Raw genomic sequence first — 22,149 nt, 5'->3', positions numbered from 1 at the left:
GAAATACGCAAGACCCAGGTCCCAAAGTCTTAAATTCTCTGTCCCAAAGCATGGCTTTGAACTTTTCAGCCTCAGTTCACAACCCCAGGAAAATACAAGGATTAGAGGTGTTGAAGTTAATGAAATCTACAGTATCTGTTATGAATTGAGTCATGTTCCCCACCCAATTCATATGTTAATAAAGTCCTAACTTCCAGTACCTCAAAATGTAGTCTTATTTTGACATAGGGTCATTGCAACCGTAATTAGTTAAGATGAGGTCATACTAGAGTAGGGTAGTCCTGTAAATCCAATATGACTGGTGTCCTTTTAAAAGAACATCATGTGGAAAGGCAGACACATACAGATAAAACCTAATGTGAAGAAGACAGAAATCAGGGTGAGGCATCTGCTATCCAAGGGAAACCACCAGAAACTAGGGGAAAGGTATGGAACATTCTCCCTCACAGCCCTCAGAATGATCCAACCTTGTCTCTGAATTCTAGCCTCCACAACTGTGAGGAAATAAGTTTCTGTTGTTTAAGCCACCCAGTGTGGGGTACTGTTACGGCAGCTCTAGCAAATGAATACAGTATCGATGCTTTTTTTGTTAAATTTATGAATAAGATATGTAATCTTTGTGGTAATTGATGTGTTCATTCTTTTCTTTTTTTTTCTTTCCTTGATTTTTTTTTTATCCTCACCAAAGGATATTTTTTCCCCCCATTGAGGGAGAGGTAGGGAGAGAGAGAAACATCAATTGGTTTGGCAGCCTGACTGGGGATTGAACACATCTGGATGGAGGGTCGCATGCACCTGTGCACAGACTGGGGATTGAACCCACAACCTAGGTATGTGCTCTGTCGGAGAATTGACCCAGCAACTTCTCAATTACAGGATCATGCTCCAACCAACTGAGCCACACCAGTCATGGCTCAGTATGTTCATTCTTCAATATTTAAAACTTTAAGATAATATCAGACACAAACTACGGCTTGAACTTAAATGCTTATTTGGTAATACACATGGTTTTAATTGAAAAGCATAATATAATTTGATTGCAAATCATATTCAAATAATTTTGAATTATTAGATTTTAATGGCTAATAAGTTTAGGTACTTAAAAAGATTTAGTTAAATGACTAGAAAGCTTAGAAAGTGCCTACAGTCCTTGTTAGCCTGCTTTATCAGTCATTGAGAATATCTATCTGAAAGACAGAGATAGAGATGCTAAATTTTTATATAGTTAAGGTATTTAAAATAATTTAATAAATTAGTTCTGTTTAGGGCAATTTAAAGTTATATTTATGAGTTAAGTGAACAAAGTTAGGGGAAAGCTGTTTCTATTCTTATGCAAAGATTATTAGGTTAACAAATTAAATCAAAAGATGTGTAAAGAGAATGAGAAGACAAGCCAGAGACTCAGGAAAAATATTTGCAAAAGACATATCTGATAAAGAACTTAATATACAAAATATACAGAAAACACTTAACTCTCCATAATAAAAAATTACAATTATAAATGGGCCGAAGACCTTAGCAGCCACCTCACCAAAGATATATAGATGGCAAATAAGCATATGAAGATATTCTACATCATGTGTCATCAGGGAAATGCAAATTAAAAGTACAATGAGGTATCATTGCACACCTATTAGAATGAACAAAATCCCAAACACTAACAACACCAAATGCTGGTGAGGATGTGGAACAACAGAAACTTTCATTCAGTGCTTGTGGGAATGTAAACTGGTAGAGCCACATTGAAGATGGTTTGGTGGTTTCTTACAAAACTAAATATACTCTTATTATATGATCCAGCAATCAAGGTCCTTGGTATTTACCCAAAGGAGTTGAAAACTTATGTCCCCACAAACACCTGTGTACAGATGTTTGTAGCAGCTTTATTCATAATTATCAAAACTTAAAGCAACCAAGATGTTCTTCAGGAGGTGAGTGGATAAACTGTGGTATATCCAGATAATGAAATTCATTATTCAGTACTAAAAATAAATGAGCTATGAAGCCATGAAAAGACATGGAAGGACCTTAAAATACATACTGCTAAATACAATAAACCAATGTGAAAAGGCTGCATACTGTATGATTCCAACTATCTGATGTTCTAGAAAAGGTTAAACTTTTTCTGGAAACAGTAAGAAGATCAGTGGTTGTCAGGGGTTAGAGGAGAGTGAGCGATGAATAGGTGACACAGAGAGGATTTTTAGGGCAGTGAAACTAAAATGTGAAATCTTATTATACATTTATCCAAAGTCAAAGTACAACACCGAGAGTGAACCCTAGTGTAAAGTTGGACTTTGGGTGATAAGTCAGTGTGGGTTCACCGATTGTAACAAATGCAACACTGGTGATGTTATAGTGGGAGAGGCTGTGTGTGTGGGAGGACAGGGGGTATATGGGAACTCTCTGTACTTTCCACTGAATTTTGCTGTGACCCTAAAACTGCTCTTAAAAAACAAAATCTTTTTTAAAATGTGTAAGCACGACTTAAAATCTTAAGGGAAAAACTAGGTTTCAAAATCATTAGTATTTTGAAATAATTATCAAAAACACCTCCTCTTTGAACATTAAAAACAACAAACAGATGAACGCGATCATTTTTTAGGATCAGGGTGACATCTAGACTCACAAACATGAACAATGAATGCACAGGCTCAGTCCCTGGTATTGGGCTCCTTCTAATGAGTCTCTTTGCCTCTGGTCTTGCCACTCTCCAAACCATCTACCACACAACTGTCACAGTGATCCTTCTTATATCCCCAATTGACATCCTTCAGCAGCCCCTATTCCTTTGAAGATAAAGTGCCAGCTCCTTAACAAGGCATGAAAAGACGAAGGTTCCGCATCCCTGGGGTTTCGGAACTTTCATTTCTATCTACTTTTCTCTCACACATTTTTCAGTGAGGCAACTCCTTTAGGTCCCCATATTTCAGATCATTTTCATACTTCAGTTCTAGTTCACACTGTTCTTGTCCCCATTCTTTTTTTCAATATTATTTTTCAATTACAGTTTACATTCAGTATTATTTTGTTTTAGTTTCAGGTGTACAGCATAGTGGTTAGACAATCATAAACTTCACATAGTATTCCCCTAGGTATTTCCAGTACCCACCTGGCACTATACATAAAGTTATTACAATTTTATTGGCTATAGTCCCTATGCTCTACTTTATATCTTCATGACTATTTTGTAACTACAAAGCTATACTTCTAAATCCCTTCCCTTTTCCACCCAGTCTCCAACTCTTCTCCCCTCTAGCAACCATCAGTCTCTTCTCTATATCTGAGTCTGTTTCAATTTCATTTGTTCATTTTCTTCTTCAGATTCCAAATGTAAGTGAAATCATATGCTATTTGTCTTTCTCTGACTTATTACACTTAGCATAATATCCTCTAGTCTATCCATGCTGTCACTCTTTTTTATAGTCAAGTAGTATTCCACTGTATAAATGTACCACATCTTCATCCACTCCCCTATTGATGGACACTTGGGCTGCTTCTGTATCTTGGCTCTTGCAAATAATGTTGCAATAAACATAGGGGTGCTCACCTTCCTCAGATTTTTAAAAATTTCTAGTTGTCCACTTTTTAGTCTCAGGCTTTGCATCCTGAGTTAGTAGTCAGGTTTTATGAGAATAGTAAGACCACACTAGGCCAAATGGTTTTTTGTTTTTTCCAAAAGCCAATTAACTCCTCTAAGCAATGGAGCCTTGTCATTGGAAAATGCATGATCCCCTTTCTCTGATTTTGTTTTGGAAATGGAGGTTATACCCCAGCTGGGTGGACTGAGTTTGGTGCAGGATCCTTTTAGTCACATGCACCCTGTCCTTTCTTAGAGCGTCAACCTATACTTCTTGTTTAACTGAAACCCATTGAGAGAATGTGAGAAAGGGGACAACACCTAGACCTCAAAGTAGGTAAGAGTCACCAAGGACCATGACAAAGTGACACCAGCCCAGTCTGGGGGATGTGGCACCACCCATTCCAGTCCTGGGAAAGCCAAGATGCTGATGCTGCCATTGATAAAAGACAAAACAGGCAGGCCGGGGAGGAGCAGGCTGGTGCCAGTACCACATGACCAGATACTATCAGAGACCATGTCCCAGGCAAATAGGAGCAGATGGGTGAAAGGAGGAGCTCTGTAGTCAGCATTTGCACCTGTTGGTATGTAAGGGATATGACTACTTCTCTATGCATAGGCTGATTTTTGCAGATACCTAAAACAATAAAATGACATGAACAGTCTACAAAGATTAGAATGCAATTAAATAGCCCTCAATTTGAACCATAGTAAATAGGTAGTGACTCAGAAATAAACCGTTTCTCTGTTCTCCTTTTACTGATAAAGAAAGTTAGACCAGAGAGGTTTAGTTATTGCTCTAAAGATACATAGACAGAGACTAGCAGTGCCAAGGACTTTAACTCACAGATCTCACTTATTAGTACAGAATTACTGTTATTTTAAACAGTTGGCTTCCTTGGTCCTGTCATTCCATTCAAATTATCAATGTTGGCTGAGTGGTAATATTGTAGAAGTGTAACTCATTTCATGTGTTTTGAATGAAGATAACTAGGCATCACATTATTATTATTTAATTATCAAATGTCTAAAAAAGACATATGTACCTCCCATCCTGACCAAAACAATTTTTATAAATGAAGTATTTCACAGAAATTCAACACTTTGATGCTTTAAAATACTTAAAATTTTCTTTCAAAAATATTGTTTGATTATAACTAAAGTCATAACTGGTAATCCAATGAAAATGTACCAGATTGTGATTTTAGACTACATAGAAAATGTAAGCAAAATTAGAGCTGAAGAAAAACCACCTCATCTTAGACATCTAACATAATGACTTTAGGCAGAGAAATAAATAAAAATTCCTGTCATGACATGGTAAAAATTGCCTTGAAATGAGTTGACTCATAAAACTACTAATCATTTCTTTTAAACTACTGCAAGAAAATGGCATAGGAAATCATATGATTTGAAAAGTTTTGAGTTTTACATTTTGTTATTTTTTTTGAGAATGTCCAATTTTGATTTGCCTGAACTCTGCTGAATAACGAACATACAAGTGAACTGTAATCCCTTCGACTATTTAGAGGGACACAAACCGTGGGTGCTGCCAACACCAATCAGAGAAACATCAGGGTGTAAAAAGAGGGCAGAGACTCTTTATACTGGAGAGTCATCAAAACTGTGCTACAGTAAACTGTGATGGCAGCAAGCTGTGCTCAAAGGATGTGAGAATCATGCTATTGCACTTGATATTGAAAGTTTCCTCTTTCCAAAATGGAATTGAAGCAGCTACCGACAGAGGAGATATTCAAGAAAGCCATGGGAAAGCAAAACAAACAAATAAATAAAAAACAGGGGTGAGAGAAAAGGAAGTAAACACTCACTTGGTTTCATTCTATGGCCTCCAAACTCAGTCAGTCTGTCCTGTAAAGTCTGAATCCCTGCTTTCAGATGGGAGACCACCACATCCCAGGAGAGTCATCTGTAACCAGACTAAGTCTTCACAAAATATTTAGCAGTGATTGTGCCTCAGCTTCAGAAACAGCTGTTATAGTTTTCCTTATTGTAAGCTGTGTGTTCAGATGTTCAATAAAGAGTATGTTTATATTTGGAATATACAGTTTTAAATAAGTGAATTCTATTTGCAAGACTGGTTTCATTTAATGCTACTAAACATTGCTCTACCAAGCAAGAGAAAGGAGTTGAGCCAAATATAAGAGAAACATTGCCTCTAATGAGAGGGGCTTAGAAGTAAACAAACCATTCCCTGCTTCTGAGATAGAAACCTCTGGGGGAGGGAATTGGTAAGAAGATCAGCTCTTCTGTTGACAAAAAGCAGGGAAAAGAAGTCGAGAGAGGCCTGGCCCCTCATCAGATCAGAAGCTCCTTGCTTGGAGTACAAGATGTTTCAGTTTGGAGGATGTGCTGAGCTCTAATTACCCTCTTATGTTTTCTCCTCACCAAACAAACTACAGAGCCTGATCACAGTCTAAAGGAGCATCTACCAATGGAAACATTCACTTTACAACCAAGGATTGGAGAAAAGGCGGATGCTGCTTTTCCCTTTGTTCATTTTACCCCTAAATAAATTGGATACGCCCTAGTACATAAATCAATGTATCTCCACAGGTGCAAGCTGTGGGTGAGGACAGGGCTAGGAGAGCTCAGGAGGGAAAGGGACACAGCAAAAGGGGAGGAGCCAGATTTGAATTTGAATTTTGGCCGTGGGAAGTCAGGAGAATGCACCTGAAACTGGCCACACCCAGGAAGGACTGATGTCTGGGCAGAATTAGGGTTAAATTAATTAGTGTATCATACCAGACAGCTTGAACAGCAAATATCCTGTTTTTACTCCTTGCGCAGCTAACCTAGGATTAATGTCATGCTGAAACACTTGAGAGAACAAGGTCTTGGGTCCTTTGAACCAGAGTGAGAGCAAAAGACCCAAGTAGCCCAAGTTCAAGGTAGAGTCCATGTTTCTATAGAGAGAATGCATAATTCAGAAATGAGGATGGTCAATTGGAGCCTCTACTTTTAAACCAAAAAAGTTACTCAACTTTTCAGCTCAAGACTTCTTGTGAGTAGAGTATTTGAATAAAAATGCATTCAGTCTTGGCTTTTCATTCAGTCCACAGTATTGCTTCCCTCTTGTCCATATAATTCAGTATTCTGGCAAAAACAAAGTCTTTGGAGAAGTCATGGCAATAATTCCTCTCTGGTCCCAGGAGGAGTTATTTCTCCTCAATTGGTCCTGGAAGCAGCCTGCCAGGTCCCCGCAACCTCTCACTGCCCTCTCTATACAACCAATTCATTCACCTAGAAACAGGGTAGCAATGTTTATTCATAACTCAAGGAGGGACTCTGAATTTTAGGGCTATCAAGCAGCCAGGTAGGGAGTCTCCCTATCAAATCTGAATTCTTCTTGTCTATGGATAAAAGCCACACTACAAAAATTAACTCTAATAGCTGAAGTGTTTCCAGATGGACAGAGATTACCCTGACTTCCAAAAACATCCTCATGCAGGCAGTGCCCTAATTTCAAGTCAGGAGGAAAGCTTTGTTCTCTAACCCCACCCAGTTGGCATAGATTATACCTCATTCCATAGAGTCAAGGTCTTGGGAATATCCTCTCCACAAGCCTACAGCAAGAACACCCATGTTGGAGACAAAAGCTTTCAAAGAGAAGAAAAAACTGTAGGATTAGTAGTGAAGTCTTATAGTTCCATATTTGGAGAAAATGTGCTTAGCTATCAACTTTTCTCTATGTCAAGAACACATATATCTATAGAAATATTACTTCTTGCTAAGCAAGTGGACCAATGGACTAAAGGTTTTTTGTTGACATCCTTCCATTTTAGAAAAGAACCAACTTTGTCTTAAAAACACACTATAAAATGATTAGATTCACTAACTTCACTGCCCATAATTTAAATGATTTTTGCAAAGTTTTACTAATATCAGTATCTTTATATTTAATATCCTTGTGATAAAAATTTTTCACTTTCCTAAGAGAGTTCATTTAAAAGCCTGATTCACATTCTGAGTGAAGTATTTCTTTTTTTAAATAATTTTTCATTTTTAAATTACAGTCACCATTTTTATCCATTTCGTAATCACTCTCCCATCTAGCAAACTGTGAAAATGGTCTCTGTCTGTGTCTGTTTCTGTTATGCTTATCATTTGTTTTTTAGATTAAATTATTTGTAGATCTGTATTGCCATTTATTTATTCATTTAAAAAATCTTTTTCTTGTCCTTCTGAAAGAAAACCCTGTAACATTTTATGTAATACTGGTTTGGTGATGATGAGCTCCTTTAGCTTTTTCTTGTCTGGGAAGCTCTTTATCTGTCCTTTGATACTAAATGATAGTTTTGCTTGGTTGTAGCTCCTTGCTTTTCATCACTTTGAATGTTTCTTGCCTATCTCTTCTAGCCTGAAAAGTTTCTTTTGAGAAATCAGCTAACAGTTTCATGAGAGCTCCCTTGTAGGTAACTGCTTTTCTCTTGCTGCTTTTAAGATTTTTTTTTGTCATTAACCTTTGGCATTTTAATTATGATGTGTCTTGATGTGGGCCTCTTTGGGTTCATCTTGTTTGGGACTCTCTGCACTTCCTGGACTCATATGTCTATTTCTTCCACCAGGTTAGGAAAGTATTTGATCATTATTTTTTTCAATTCCTTCCTCTCTCTTCTTCTTTTGGCACCCCTATGATGTAAATGTTGGTATGCTTGAAGTTGTCCCAGGGTCTCCTTATACTATCCTCATTTTTTGGATTCTTTTTTTCTTTTTGCTGTTCTGATAGGGTGTTTTCTGCTTCCTTATTTTCCAAAAGTCTGCTTTGATCCTCTGCTTCACTATTCCACTTTTGATTCTCTATAATGTGTTTTTCATTTCAGTTAGTGTAGCCTTCATGTCTGACTTGCTCTTTTTTATAGTTTACATGCTTTTTCTATGCTCTTGAAGTTCTTACTAAGTTCATCTACTCTTCCATTGAGTTCATTGAACATCCTTATAACCAGTGTTTTGAATTCTGCATCTAGTAGATTGGTTGTCTCCATTTTATTTAGCTCTTTTTCTGGAGCTTTTTTCTGTTCTTTCATTTGGGACTTGTTTCTTTGTCTCTTAAGTTTGGTAGCTTCACTGTTTCTGTTTCTATGTAATTTAGGTAGAGCTGCTACTTCTCCCTGGCTTAGTATAGTGGCCTTATGTAGTAGCTGTAGGGTCCAGTGGCACAGTCCTCCCGTTCACTCAAGTAGGACATACCCCCACCCCATGTAGGCTGTGTATATCCCCCTGTTGTAGTTGAGCATTGATTGTTATTGGTACATCAATGGTGGGGTTTACCCCTAGGCTGAATGGCCACAAGAACTGGCTGTGACCACCATGGAGGATCAGCTGTGCAGTAGGGTATACTTAAGCAGAGCTCTGGTGCCCTCTGAGTCCATCCCTTGAGTGTATCACTTGTGGCGGTGGTTGGGTGGTGTTTCAATTTGATCTGAAGCTGTCTAGATAATGTGCTGGCTCTGGGGCCTCCTGGGAGGTTAAGTCAAAGTCAGTCACCACCTGTGTTCTATTTGGGGCTGCCCAGAATGGGCTACAAAGCAATCTGCAGTTGGCTGCTACTTGTGCTGGGCTTAGAGGTATCCAGGAGAGTCCAAGCTGTGAACCAAGGCTGATTGCTACTAGTGGTAGGCCTGGGGCCACTTCAATATACAGACCCTCCTGAGGCCAGAAGCTGCTTGTTTGAGAGATTTCAAGAATGTCCTTAGTATGAGCCACAACATGTTATTTGTATCAAAAAGCCACTGAAAGCAGCTTGGATGGGCCCACAAGTTGGGCGGGTTGGCAGTCTCAGGGAATCACCAGAGCAGGCCTATTGTGTTATCCAGGTTGATGGAGACTCAGATATGGCACCTGCTGTGTGAAGGGAGGGCTCAGAAATGGAACAATGGCCTCTGCCAGCACCTGGCTGAGAGAAAGATGCCCTTCCTGCTCTTGCCCTGATGTGAGCATTTCAGTTCCTCCCCATATGTCCCTGGTGCCTTTTGAGCTATTGTTCTAAGACTGGAGTTCAGAGCAAATGAGTCAGAGTAAATACATGTGTGGGTCCTTTAAGAGGAACTGCCTGGGACTCCAGCAGCCCTTCTCACTCAGGCATGATTCCCATTGGTTTTTATAGCAAGAAGTTATGGGGACTTCTCTTCTTGGCACTTGTACTTAGGCTAGGGAGCAAGGACTTGTCAGGAGGAACCTCTGCATCCGAGGTGTTCCTCCTGATTTTTATCCATCACAATGGGTGTGAGACTAACCCCTTGCAAGTCTCCACCCCTTCTAACATGTAGATGTGGCTACTTCTCTATATTCTTAATTGTAAAACCTCTGTTCAGCTAGAATTCAGGTAATTCTGAATGATGTTTGCTCTGTAGTTTAGATATAATTTTGATATGGTTGTGGGAGGTTGCAAATACCACATTTATGCTGCTATTTTACTGGAAGTCCCATGAAATAGTCTTTATCACTGGATCAAATCAATACAGCAAAGAGTAAACTCCTAAGAGCAGAGTCTGAAAGTTTCTTCAAAAACCTATTAAACGTGTTTTGTATAAAAATTAAAAACTACTACCAGTGGCGCAAAAAATCTGTATTACTCAGGGGTAAATTTATAGCCTTAAATGCTTTCATTATTAAATAAGAAAATTGAAGAAAAGAGGAACCAAGTATTCTCTTTAAGAAAAAGAACAACAACTTCCGGCCAAGATGGAGGCCTAGACAGACACGCTGCATCTCCCTCCACAACTAAGAAGGAATACAGCTACCTCAAAACTAGAAACCACGAGAAGTTCCAGAAAATCAAACTTCATGGAAACCCAGAAAACAAAGATATAATGAAGAAATACTCATCCAGACAGGTAGGAGGGGCGGAGCTGGGGCGGAGAGGACATGGTGTGGTGGCGGTGGCAGCGGTAGGCCAGCAAAAAGCGCAGTCACACATTTTAAAAGTCAGGAGGTACATCGGGGAAAAATCAAGCCTCATTGCTTCTGACTGTGAAGACCAGTGGGGGTTGAGGTGGAGGCAGAAATTGCCGGTCTCAGCAGAGTCCCCTTGTTTAAAGGGCCCCCACGATCCTAGAACACCTGCAGACCCAAGCACCCTGGGAATGACGGCCAGGGCAGCAGCTAGAGGGGCGCTAGTCCAGTGCGGAAGTGGGAGAGGTGCCTGGAAAAGGGGCGAGTGCTGGGAAGGCGGCTTTGTTCCCTTTTGGACCCCTCCCCCACATACAGTGCCACAACGTGGTGAAACAGGTCACCCTGTGCTGATGAATCCCTAAGGCTCTGCCCCTTACAACATAACAGGAGTGACAGCTCTACCTGGGATACAGAGGCAAAAAAACACAGGAGCCTGTCAGAATGAGGAGACAGAGAAGTATGGCCCAAAAGGGGAAACAAATCAAGGTTCCAGTGGGAGAACTAAGTGACAAGGAGATAGCCAACGTAACAGATGAGGAGATAGACAACCTAACAGACACATAATTCAAAACACTAGTGATAAAAATGCTCACAGGCTTGATAGATATGCTTGAGTGCAGCAAACGCATAAGAGAAGTGAAGGCTATGCTAAGTGAAACGAAGGAAAATAGACACAAAACTAATGGTGAAGGGAAGGAAACCAGGGTTCAAATCAATGATTTGGAATATAAGGAAGAAAAAAAAAATAGTCAACCAGTGCAGAATGAGGAAGCAAGAATTGAAAAAAGTGAGGAGAGGTTTAGGAACCTTTGGGACAACTTTAAACATGCCAACATCCAAATGATAGGGGTGCCAGAAGGAGAAGAAAACAACAGAATAAACCAAATGACAAAATTAATAAAATTATGAAAGTAAAATTGAAATCCATAATATAAACGATGGGTAAATATATCCAACAGCGGTTGTTTTGTCTTCATTTTAATTCTTAAGATTGAAAACTTCTTGTAAGCTCAATTAAAAATAAAAAGAGAAAACCAATAAATATATGATTAGAATGTGAAACGGAACACAACTAGAGATACAAAATAAATTAAAGGTATTATAATAAAATGTATCAATCAAATCTATAGCCTCAGATTCGATTATAGTTTCTTAACAAAATACAGATAACCTAAAAAATATTTTGAATAGGTAATTACCACAGAAGAATCAGAAAGTAATTAAAGATTCAGTATAAAAAAGGCCCCAGGACCAGAGGCACACAACAGCTAAGTTTTATCTTATCTTAGTTCAAAGTTTTAAAAACCAGTGTTCTCCAATCTTCTCTAATAATAAGAATTACCTGGGTGCCTGACTAGGTCTCTTCCATGGAACTTTTTATATAGTCTGGTTAGAACCTAGCTATGTGTGTCTAGGTGCTTTATATCTTAAGGGATGTTGGGAACTGATTTGAACTCTGATTTAAACTCTTTTAGGCCAAAGAAAAAAGATTAAAAAGCTCACTCTCATAATTCTGATACTCAAATCTGATAAGGATATAAAGGAAAACTAAAATAACAAATAAATCTCATTGATGAATAGATGCAAAAATTCTAAATAAAACACTAGGACATGGAATACAACAATTTGTCAAAAGAGAAATACGATTTGACTATATTGGGATTATTCCAGAAATATATGGATACTTATGTATTTAGAAGCCTATCAACATAATAATAGTTATCAACAATGGCTTCAAAAAAATATGATCATAACATTAGATAATGAAAAGACATTTGATAAAATTCAGCAGGATTCATAATAAAACCTCTAAGTGAAGCGTCAATACAAGAATATTATATATGATAAATGTTCTTTATCAGAAATGACAGCAAAACACTAAAAATAATTTACTTAAAGCCAGAAACTGGACATGGAAACAAGCTATGATCATTATTGCTTAATATTGACTTATATTCTAAGTTTAGATGTGCTAAGTGCACAAAAGAAAAATAAATAACTGAAAGAAAAAGGGAAAATAACTATTCTTTTTGCTGATGACATGATTATATACTTAGAAAAGGTTACCAACAGGAAAAACATTTCATTTAGAGTGACACCAAAAACCATAACATAGTTAGAAAGAAATGTAAAAATAAAACAAGTTATAGATGAAGAAACTATAAATTATAAAACAGGCAACATCTAAACAAATGGAAAGGCATATCATAACTTGGAGTGAGAAGATGTAATATCATAAAAATGGTAATGTCCCAAATTAATATATAAATTTAATACGACTATAATTAGGATTTCAACTGCGGTTCTGAGAATTGAATAAGTTGATCTTAAAATTTATATGGATAATCAAATGCTGGACAATAGCTAAGAAAAGCATGGGAAGTGAGAACAGGAGTTACCATACCAGGTAAGATGCCTTACCAGAAAAACATAGTATCAAACCACTCTAATCAAGTCAACATAATATTGGTACAGAAATAGAACCATAAATTGGTGGATAAAGTAGAGATATCAGAAATAGATTCTGTGTTATATAAGGCCTTAATATATGACCATTCAGTTCAGTGGAAAAAGTGTATAGTATTTAATGACAGTGAGGTACAACTGACTCTCCATGTGGAAGAAATAGAAGTAGTGCCCTGTCTGATACTATATAAAAAATAAATTTTAAATGGATTAAAGTCAAATACTTTTTTGGAAACTTAGAAGAAAATCTGAGAGACTACATGTACAACCTAGAGACAGTAAAAACTTTTAAACCAAGACTAGAAACCCAGATGTTAAAAACAAAAAGATAAGTTTGTTTGAATATATAAAATTTAAAAACATTTTTATATGGTAAAAGATATGATAAAAATTAAGTTATAGACAAGCTATACAACTGGAAACATATTTATAATACAGATGATAGAAAAATGTAACATCTACAGTATCTAGTGAGAACTCAAAAACTGACATAAAGCATAGAAATACCTCAATAACAAAGGGAAATATACATAAGTATAAAAACACAAAGAGAATATTTTATTAATTTGACCCCAAAGGCAAAAATAAATGAATGGGATTATATCAAACTAAAGAGGTTCTACACAGTGAAAGAAACAACAAAACAAAAAACAACCAGCTGAATGGGAGATGATATTTGCAAATAACAGCTCCAACAAGGGGTTAATAGCCAAAATATATAAAGAACTCATATTACTTAATACCAAACAAACATTCCAATTAAAAAATGGGCAGAGGACCTGAACAGACATCTCTCCCAAGAAGACAGACAAACAGCCATCAGATATATGAAAAGATGCTCAACTTTGCTAGCTATAAGGCAGATGCAACTCAAAACTACAATGAGATACTACCTCACACTTGTTAGAATAGCTATATTCAACAAGACAGGTAATAACAAGTGTTGGAGAGGTTGTGGAGAAAAAGGAACCCTCTCATTCACTGCTGGTGGGAATGTAACCTGGTAAAACCACTATGGTTCCTCAAAACACTAAAAGTAGTTACCATATGACCCAGTAATACCTCTTCTGGGTATCTACCTGAAAAACTTAAAAACATTTACTGGCCAAGATTTATATACCCCTATGTTCATTGCAGCATTTTTCATGGTGGCCAAGACATGAAGACAACCAAAGTGTCCTTCAATAAACGGCTGGATAGAGAAGATGTAGTACATATACACAGTGGAATACTACCCAGCCATCAGAAAAAATAAAATACTGACATTTGTGACAACAAGCTAAATAAGTCAGAAAAATCTAAGAATCATATGATTTTACACATGGGTGGGATATAAAACTGAAACTAATAAACAGAGACAGACAACAGTATGGTGTTTATCAGAGGGAAATGGGTGGTAAGGATAGTTAAGGGTAAAGCAGGACAAATATATGGTGATGAAAGGTGATCTGACTTTGGACAGTGGGCATACAGTACAATATACAGATCAAGTATCATAGAAATGTACAATTGAAACCTATATAACCTATTAACCAAAGTCACCCAATAAAAGGGCAATGTACATAAATATATGATTCATAAAAACAAATCAAAGCAGCCAGAACACAAATGGAAAGATGTTCAAATTTACTACTAGTCGAAGCTATGCAAACTTGAAATGTGATGTTACTTTCATCCATCAGACAAACAAATATTTTAAAAGCTACAATGTATCGTAGGCAGAGGTGGGGATGGGGAGTGTACTCTTACATATTGCTGGTGGAAATATCAAGTATTTCAGAATTGTTGGAAGGCACCCTTGCAATTCATATTCAAATTTACAATCATATACCTTGTGACCCAACAATCTCACTACTAGAGACCTATTCCATAGAAATAAAAACATTAGTAAATAAAGACATATTTTGGCTTTGCTCATTGTGATAAAGACCTGAAAACATTAACAGTTGTATATCCAGTCATAGTTGAATGACTAAATAAAGATAATATACACCATGGGACATTATGTTGCCTTCAGGAGAACTGATTTAGTGCTATACTAGGTGATTTGAAGGGATTTTCATGCCAAATGAGAAAAAATGAATATAGAAAAGTGTGTGTAATATAATCCCATGTTAAGAGAACAACAGCCAGATGATACGTACATGTACATATTTGTGTTTGTGTGTGTGGTGTGGAGTGTGTGTGTCTGTGTAGCAACTACAGTAGCATCTTATGTGCAGGGAGATAAATATGGAATATTGGACTATGTATGCTGTATTGTTAATATCCATTAGCTGGGGGAAGAGAAAGAGAGCAGATATGGATGGAAGGGGGTGGGATGAGAAGTTTTAAAAAAGACTGCACTAGAAATTGACAAGCTGATCCTCAAATTCATATAGAAATTCAAGAAACCCAAAACAATCTTTAAAAAGAAGAATAAAGTTGGAGGAGTTACACTTCCCAATTTAAAAACTTATCACAAAGCTACAGTAATCAAGACAGTGTGGTACTGGCATAAAGACAAATTAGATAATAGACTTGAGAATTCAGGAGTAATTCTATGCATTTGTAGCCAATTGATTTTCAACAAGGATGTCGGGTCCAATCAATGTGACAGAACAGTCTTTTCCACAAATGGTTGTGATACAACTGAATATCACATGCAGAAGAAGTTGGGCTCCTATCTCACACCAGACACAAAAATAAACACAAAGTGGAACCGAAACTTGAATGTAAGAGCTAAAACTATACACTCTTAGAAGAAAACTTAGGCAAAATTCTTCATTACTTTGGATTAACTATGGTTTCTTATGTATGACACTGAAATCGCAAGCAACAAGAGAAAAAACAGATCAACTGGACATCACAAAAAATTTGTATGCTTCAAAGGACACCATCACGAGTGTAAAAAGGCAATAAATTGGAGAAAATTTTTGCAAATTACATATCTGATAAGGAAGTTGTATTTATAATTTAAGAATATTTACCATTCAATAATAAAAAGACAACCCAATTAAAAATATAGGCAAAAAATATGAATAGATGTTTCTTCCAAGCAGATATATAAATGACCAATAAGCATATGAAAAGAAGTTCAGCATCATAAACCATTTAGGGAAATGCAAATCAAAACCACAATGAGATACGACTTCACACCCACTAGGATGGCTATGATGAAGAAGACATAATAATAATGTGTTGGGGAGAAGATGAAGACATTGGAAACTTCATTAATTGCTGGTTGGAATGTAAAATTGTACACTCACTTTGGAAAAGTCTTGCAGTTTCTCAAAAGGTTAAACATAGAGTTACTCTAGGATCTAGTAGTTCCACTCCTAGTTATATACCAAAGAGAAATGAAAACTTATGTCTGCACAAAAATTGTACACAAATGTTCATAGCAATATTATTTGTAATGGCTTGAAAATGGAAAAGACCTAAGTGTACATGAACTGAAGAATGAATAAGTAACAAGGAATATCCATAAAATAGAATATTATTCAACAACAAAAGAAATAAAGTAATGATACATGCTACAACATGGATGACATTTGAAAATGTTACATTAAATGAGAGAAGGCAGTCACAAAAGGTGGCATATGGCATCACTCTATTTACGTAAATTGCGCAGAATAAAGAGATCTGCAGCGAGAAAAAGCAGAAGTGGGATAGGAATGAGAAGAAACTGCTTCTAGCATATTTCTGGAGTGAAAATTTTGGAACATGAAAGTATTCTAAAACTGATGATGGTGATGGATATAGACATCTGTGAATATGCTAAAAGTCATTAAAAGTTACTTTTGCCCTGGCTGGGTGGCTCAGCTGGTTGGAGTGACAATCCTGTACACCAAAAAGGTTGCGGGTTTGATTCCCAAGTAGGCTACATACTTAGGTTGTAGGTTCCATCCCTGGTCAGGAAGAATATGGAAGGCAACCGATCCATGTTTCTCTCACACATCAACATTTTTCTCTCTCGCTCTTTCACAAGCTCTCTCTTTCCTCCCTTCCTCTCTCAAATCAATAAACATATCCTTGGGTGAGGATTTTTTTAAATGTACTTCTAAATGGATGATTTGTATGGTATATGAATTATGTTAATAAAGTTGTTATAAAAAAGGCTGCACTAGAAAATAACATGTAATATCACATTTATGCATTTATTTAAAATTTTACATATGGAGGAGATGCAAATATATGTATGTAAAATAAAAGATTAAGAACAAAACCAAATTCGGTTACATCTCAAGGCTACTGTTTCCTTATACATAAATATTATAATTCTACTCATTTCATAAGGTTATTTGAGTAATTAAAAGGATGACCCACATAAAGCACTTAACATAATGCTTGGCGTATATCAATCACTCAATAATTGCTAACTCCTGCAATTAGTGATGATGAAAAGATACTTCCTAAAGATGTTCAAATGTCTTTCATACTCACCTCCATTGTAAAACCAATGACTTTGAAACATTGCTCAATTAATTCATATTGAGATTTATAGAAACTATTGTTCATTATATCCTGTACTGTTCTGAGGTGATCATTTTGTAGGTATCTGAAAAAAATATGAAAGGATGTGTAAAAAATCTAAGATTAAGTGGAAAGTGAAAGTATTATTTATGAAAAGTACAACTTGCTGCATTACCTGGGAGGCTTATTTTCAGGCAGTTTGTAATGGGCTAGTTTCTTCCTTTCGGCTAAACCAGCATAGATGTAGTAAAAAACATGAAAATTTTTTTCTCCACTGAAAAAAATAAGACATTTTCAGTAAGGCAGTTAGTAAGAATATCTATTAATTGTTAAAATTACTTGGTAATATAATCATTAGAACAACAACTGTAAGTACCAATGTGGGTTTCCCAGGACACTGGATTTTGGCTTTCTGTGGTTGTTAATGTTGATATTATTTTCAACAATCATTGTGATTAAATTCTGGACACTGCTAAGCATTTTATATGAATCACTCAATGTGTGTGCGAGTACCAGGCACCGTTGCAGGCACTGGGATGCAGCCAGAGTAAACAGTCAAAAATCCCTAACAAGTAAAATAGAGTCAGACGCATAGAGAGCAGGATGACAGCTAAGGGGAAGGGAGGTGGGGGGTGAAGGGATCGAGCAAAAAGGAAAAAGGGCTGATGGACATGGACAACAGTGTGGTGAGTGCAGGGAGTGTAAGGGGGCTACATGGTAATGGGAAAAAAATACAACAAAAAATCCCTAACTTCTTGGAGTTTACATGCCAGTGGAGCTGAGAGAAAAAGAAACAAATTAATAATAAATGGACAGTGTGCCAGATGACCATAAGCGCTACATTATCTTATTTACCTGCTGTAAGCCCCTGGTTATTACTCATGCACTTTCCTAATTTTACATATGAGGAAACTGAGGCTTAGAACTGCTACTGATCTCCTCTCAGGTCAGAGGGGATGGATAAGTGGATTCAAACCAGGGCTGTTTGAATCCAAAGCCCATGTCTTTAATCACATTGTTACACTGACTTTGTGGGGCTCAGTTTTCTGAGGAATCTGTTTCTTATGAGTCTCAAATTCCATGACTCTGTGGTTCTCTATATAAACAGCATTCCCAGATTCGGGAATAATACAATTAAAGAAATGTGAGTCACATGGTGAGTCTCTGGCTCAGGAGTGTCCACGGCATAACTCCTGAGACCCCAGTGCCCCCCTTCTCTTCCTTTCCTTGTCTTCCTTTTGCTCTGGAGAGTTCCTAGAATGGATGGCATGCTCTCTCCAGTGTCAGGCGAGTTCTCTTCAGAAACAGAGAAGGGTGATTTTCCACTTTTCAGGTTCACAATCTCCATGTTTCCTCTTTGGCCTTGCTTTACTGTGATTCTGAAGCCCATGGTTGGCCATTTGGAGACTCTGGGTTTGCCTGTCTGTGTGGTCCTGCCCTTTTCCTTCTCCCACTGCACCTTCCTCTTGCTGGGGGTTGTTCTAAGTCTTCACTTGACTATCCACTCCATTGTCACTCTGAGACTGGGGTTGGGCTGGGGAAGGGTTCCCCCTACAGGAGCTAACTTAAGTAAAACCCTCAAACCCTAAGGCCTTGCTCTCCGTTTCTTTGTGTATGACTCTTGTTTCAGTTACTATAAGGCTCCCACGCCATCACAAAGTTTTGGATGTTTCCAGAGGGACTTGGTGAGGAGATGCTAAATTGCTTTTGCATAAGCACTCTTTCTCTGCAGCTGTGTTAGGAACCCCCAAAGAAAAAGAACTAACAGAGTGTGCCTTTGTGTATGGGAAGAGAGACAGACAGAGAGAGAGGGAGAGGGAGGGAGAGAGAGAGAGAGAGAGAGAGAGAGAGAGAGAGAGAGAGAGAGAGAGAGAGAGAGAGAACAATATGAATTGATGAAGGAGGGAAACAAGAAACCTCCAGGACAACACATATTTTGGAAATGGATGGATGAATCTAAGTCAGAGAAGAAAAATTCAGACAGGTGTGAGAGTCATAGAAGCAGAGGCAGGTGAGCTTTTGAGAAAAGGGGTGGTTCACTGGCTTGGATGCTGAGGTGAGGACTGGGCATCCTTGAGAACGGTGGTGTTCACGCTGTCCACACCCCCAACATGACTTGTTGCAGCCGCCAGCAGCACTGCGATGAGCATTAGCACTGCGCGGTTAGCACAAAATGAAAATTTTAGTTCTTGTCTATTCTCACAACAAAATCACAAAACTTCTCTAAGGCTGGCACAGCATTTAATTCAGTTCACTTTGTTCTAATGAAATCACATGATTGCTCTGTGTGTCACACCTTTAATGCTTAAATAACACAGTGTACAATTAAAGAAGTGAGTCATAAATGCAGACACTCAGAATTGGTGGTTTTCTCTTTAATTATTAGGTTATGTTTACTGAGAACTGTAATTTGACAGGATCTGGAGATACTATAGGAAGTACACTGACCTTCAGTAGACAAACGTTCAGAGAGTTAAAGAAACAGGAAAAAAAGATACTGCAAAATGTACCCATTTCCTGTCTTGCCCTAACTATATCAAAGGTATACCTAAGTAGACAGAGGACCATAGCATCCCATACACGTTCATAAGACCAGTGCTTCTTAGGTCAGAATGGCCTGGGGACAAACTAGGTCTCAGCAAATACCAAAGGCTATTTCTGTCTCCAGCCACTGCCCTAACTGTGTACCTTGTAATACTTCTTCAGAGTCCTACTCATCCGTTTTCAGGAAGGTCCTCAGGGCTGTCTCGTGTGTGTTCATCTGCCCTAGGTCCTGGGGATAATTTATGTAGCCAAGGTCTCAAACACCCTCAAAACTGTGGCAAAGTCCTCAAAAGGGTGTGGCTAACTCAACCTGGGACACGATTGAATCTTTGACAGAGTGGTCAGAGATAAGGCTTAGAAAATCTACAACACAGCTTTGTATTCATAAGTACCATAGAATATTCATGAAACAGAGCTTTTAATTTTTCACTTTTAATTATAGCTTCCTCCACTAAGAGTTGCTTCTCTAAGACATGCAGTCTCCTACATCCCTCAATGTTCCACCCACTCTGCTCACACGTAGCAGATGGACTCATTGCCTACTTTTATGAGAGATTAGAAGCAACAAGTGATCAGGATGTTTTGTGTCAAAGCATACATGGCTCTCCAGGAGACTGTGAACTGCTTTACCACAGGAATCCTTAGCTTTGCATTTTCTGTGGCTAGAACAGTTCCTGAAACCTAGCAGGCACTAAATATTTTTCAAATGGATGGGTGGCTGGATGGATGAATGATGGACTTTGTAGCCAGCCAGACAGACATGGGTTCAAATCCCAACTCAGCATTTATTAGCTTCTTGATATTAGGTAACTTGCTACAATTCTCTTAGTCTTCATTTAATCATGTATAAAATAGACAATAATATCCTGTCACGTCACTGTGAGAATTAAAAGAAGAATGGTTACAAAGTGCTCAGCACAATGCCTGACACAGTGATTGCTCCATAAATAATACTGTCCCTTCCTCCACAGTAGGGAGCACCACACTTGCACATTGTTGATATCTCCTGTAGGGTCTGGTAAGGTGCTGGGCATGTGAAAGAAATGCAATTAGTGCTTGCTGCAGTAAACTGTAACAGGAGAAAAGGGCAGTGGAACAGCTATAATTTATACTTACAAGTGAAATTAAAGCAACCTTTTTCAAAAACTTCTTTAGAATAGGGGATTTAAGCCACAACTTATATGATAGTACCATTATTAGAAATATAAAAAAAAAACATGGTCAGAGATTGGGGTGGGATGACATGAATTAAAAAGAGAAAAAAAAGAACTTTTTCCCTAAAAAGAAAGGGTAAATTCTATTTTAAAAAATAATTGTCTGTTCTGTTCTTTTCTGTCATCTGAGATCCAGTCTCTACTCTTCTCTGCCTCACTCTCCAGATTGCAATGCCTCCCTGGGCTCCAGCACTCTCTGCTTTCCAGTGAGGCTTGACCACTGGGAAGCACAGGCAGGAGGTGGCAGGGAGGGAGAAGAGAGAAGTTGGGTATTGTCCCGTTGCCTTCTCCCTCACAGAGGCTGTACAGTATTCCCTCACTTATTGTGGGTATTACATTCTAGATGCTCCTGCGATAGGTGAAAATCCATGAAGTAGGAGCCTTACATTTAGTTTAGTATTTATATATATTTTAAGGCTTTATAAACCCTTCCCACACACTTATAAACCATTCCCAGTACCTTATTAACCTTTCCCACACTTTTATAAACACTACTTCTGTTCTTAAACATATTCTACACTCTTAAACCTACGTAACTTTAACAACATACGTATACAGTACCGCAAAATCCTGCAATATAGAGAAAAATCCGCGATAAATAATTAAATATAACATTTTAAAAAATCCTGCGATACAGTGAGGCCGTGATAAGTGAACTGCGATATAGAGAGGGACTACTGTATCCCTAAATTAACAGCTCCTGATAGATAGCCAGTCCCTCAGAGGCCTGGCTCTCACCAGGCGCTGCAATGCTGTTCCCTCCTTTGGCCCAAAGGGTTGACGGGTAGTACTGGTTTCTCACTGCTGTTCTTCTGTGGGTACCCACATTTATTCTTGGTTCTTTGATGCTCTCTCTACCTCTGTTGACAGTCCTCTCATTAAAGTCTTTGAAATACTTCTTTCATTGCCCTACAAAGAAGTCTTCTATTATATTTCATTTTTAAAGATCACAAAAAGCTTTTGTAGAATTTAAAAACA

General features: G+C 37.8%; 1 protein-coding gene across 1 annotated transcript in view; it reads right to left on the bottom strand.

Moving 5' to 3' along the window:
- Positions 1 to 22,149, bottom strand: part of MYO3A (myosin IIIA) — a 223,605-nt gene that overhangs the window by 95,962 nt on the left and 105,494 nt on the right. Inside the window, exons 14-15 of the mRNA XM_090268047.1 lie at positions 17,589 to 17,687; positions 17,384 to 17,498 (exon numbers count right to left, since the gene is read on the bottom strand). Of these exons, the coding sequence (XP_090124173.1) occupies positions 17,384 to 17,498; positions 17,589 to 17,687 (214 nt within the window). The remainder of the gene's footprint in view (positions 1 to 17,383; positions 17,499 to 17,588; positions 17,688 to 22,149) is intronic.

The sequence above is a fragment of the Furipterus horrens genome, unplaced genomic scaffold (assembly GCF_987537825.1).
Source record: "Furipterus horrens unplaced genomic scaffold, mFurHor1.1.pri manual_scaffold_2, whole genome shotgun sequence".
Classification (NCBI taxonomy): domain Eukaryota; kingdom Metazoa; phylum Chordata; class Mammalia; order Chiroptera; family Furipteridae; genus Furipterus; species Furipterus horrens.
This window is presented reverse-complemented; position numbering and strand designations above follow the sequence as displayed.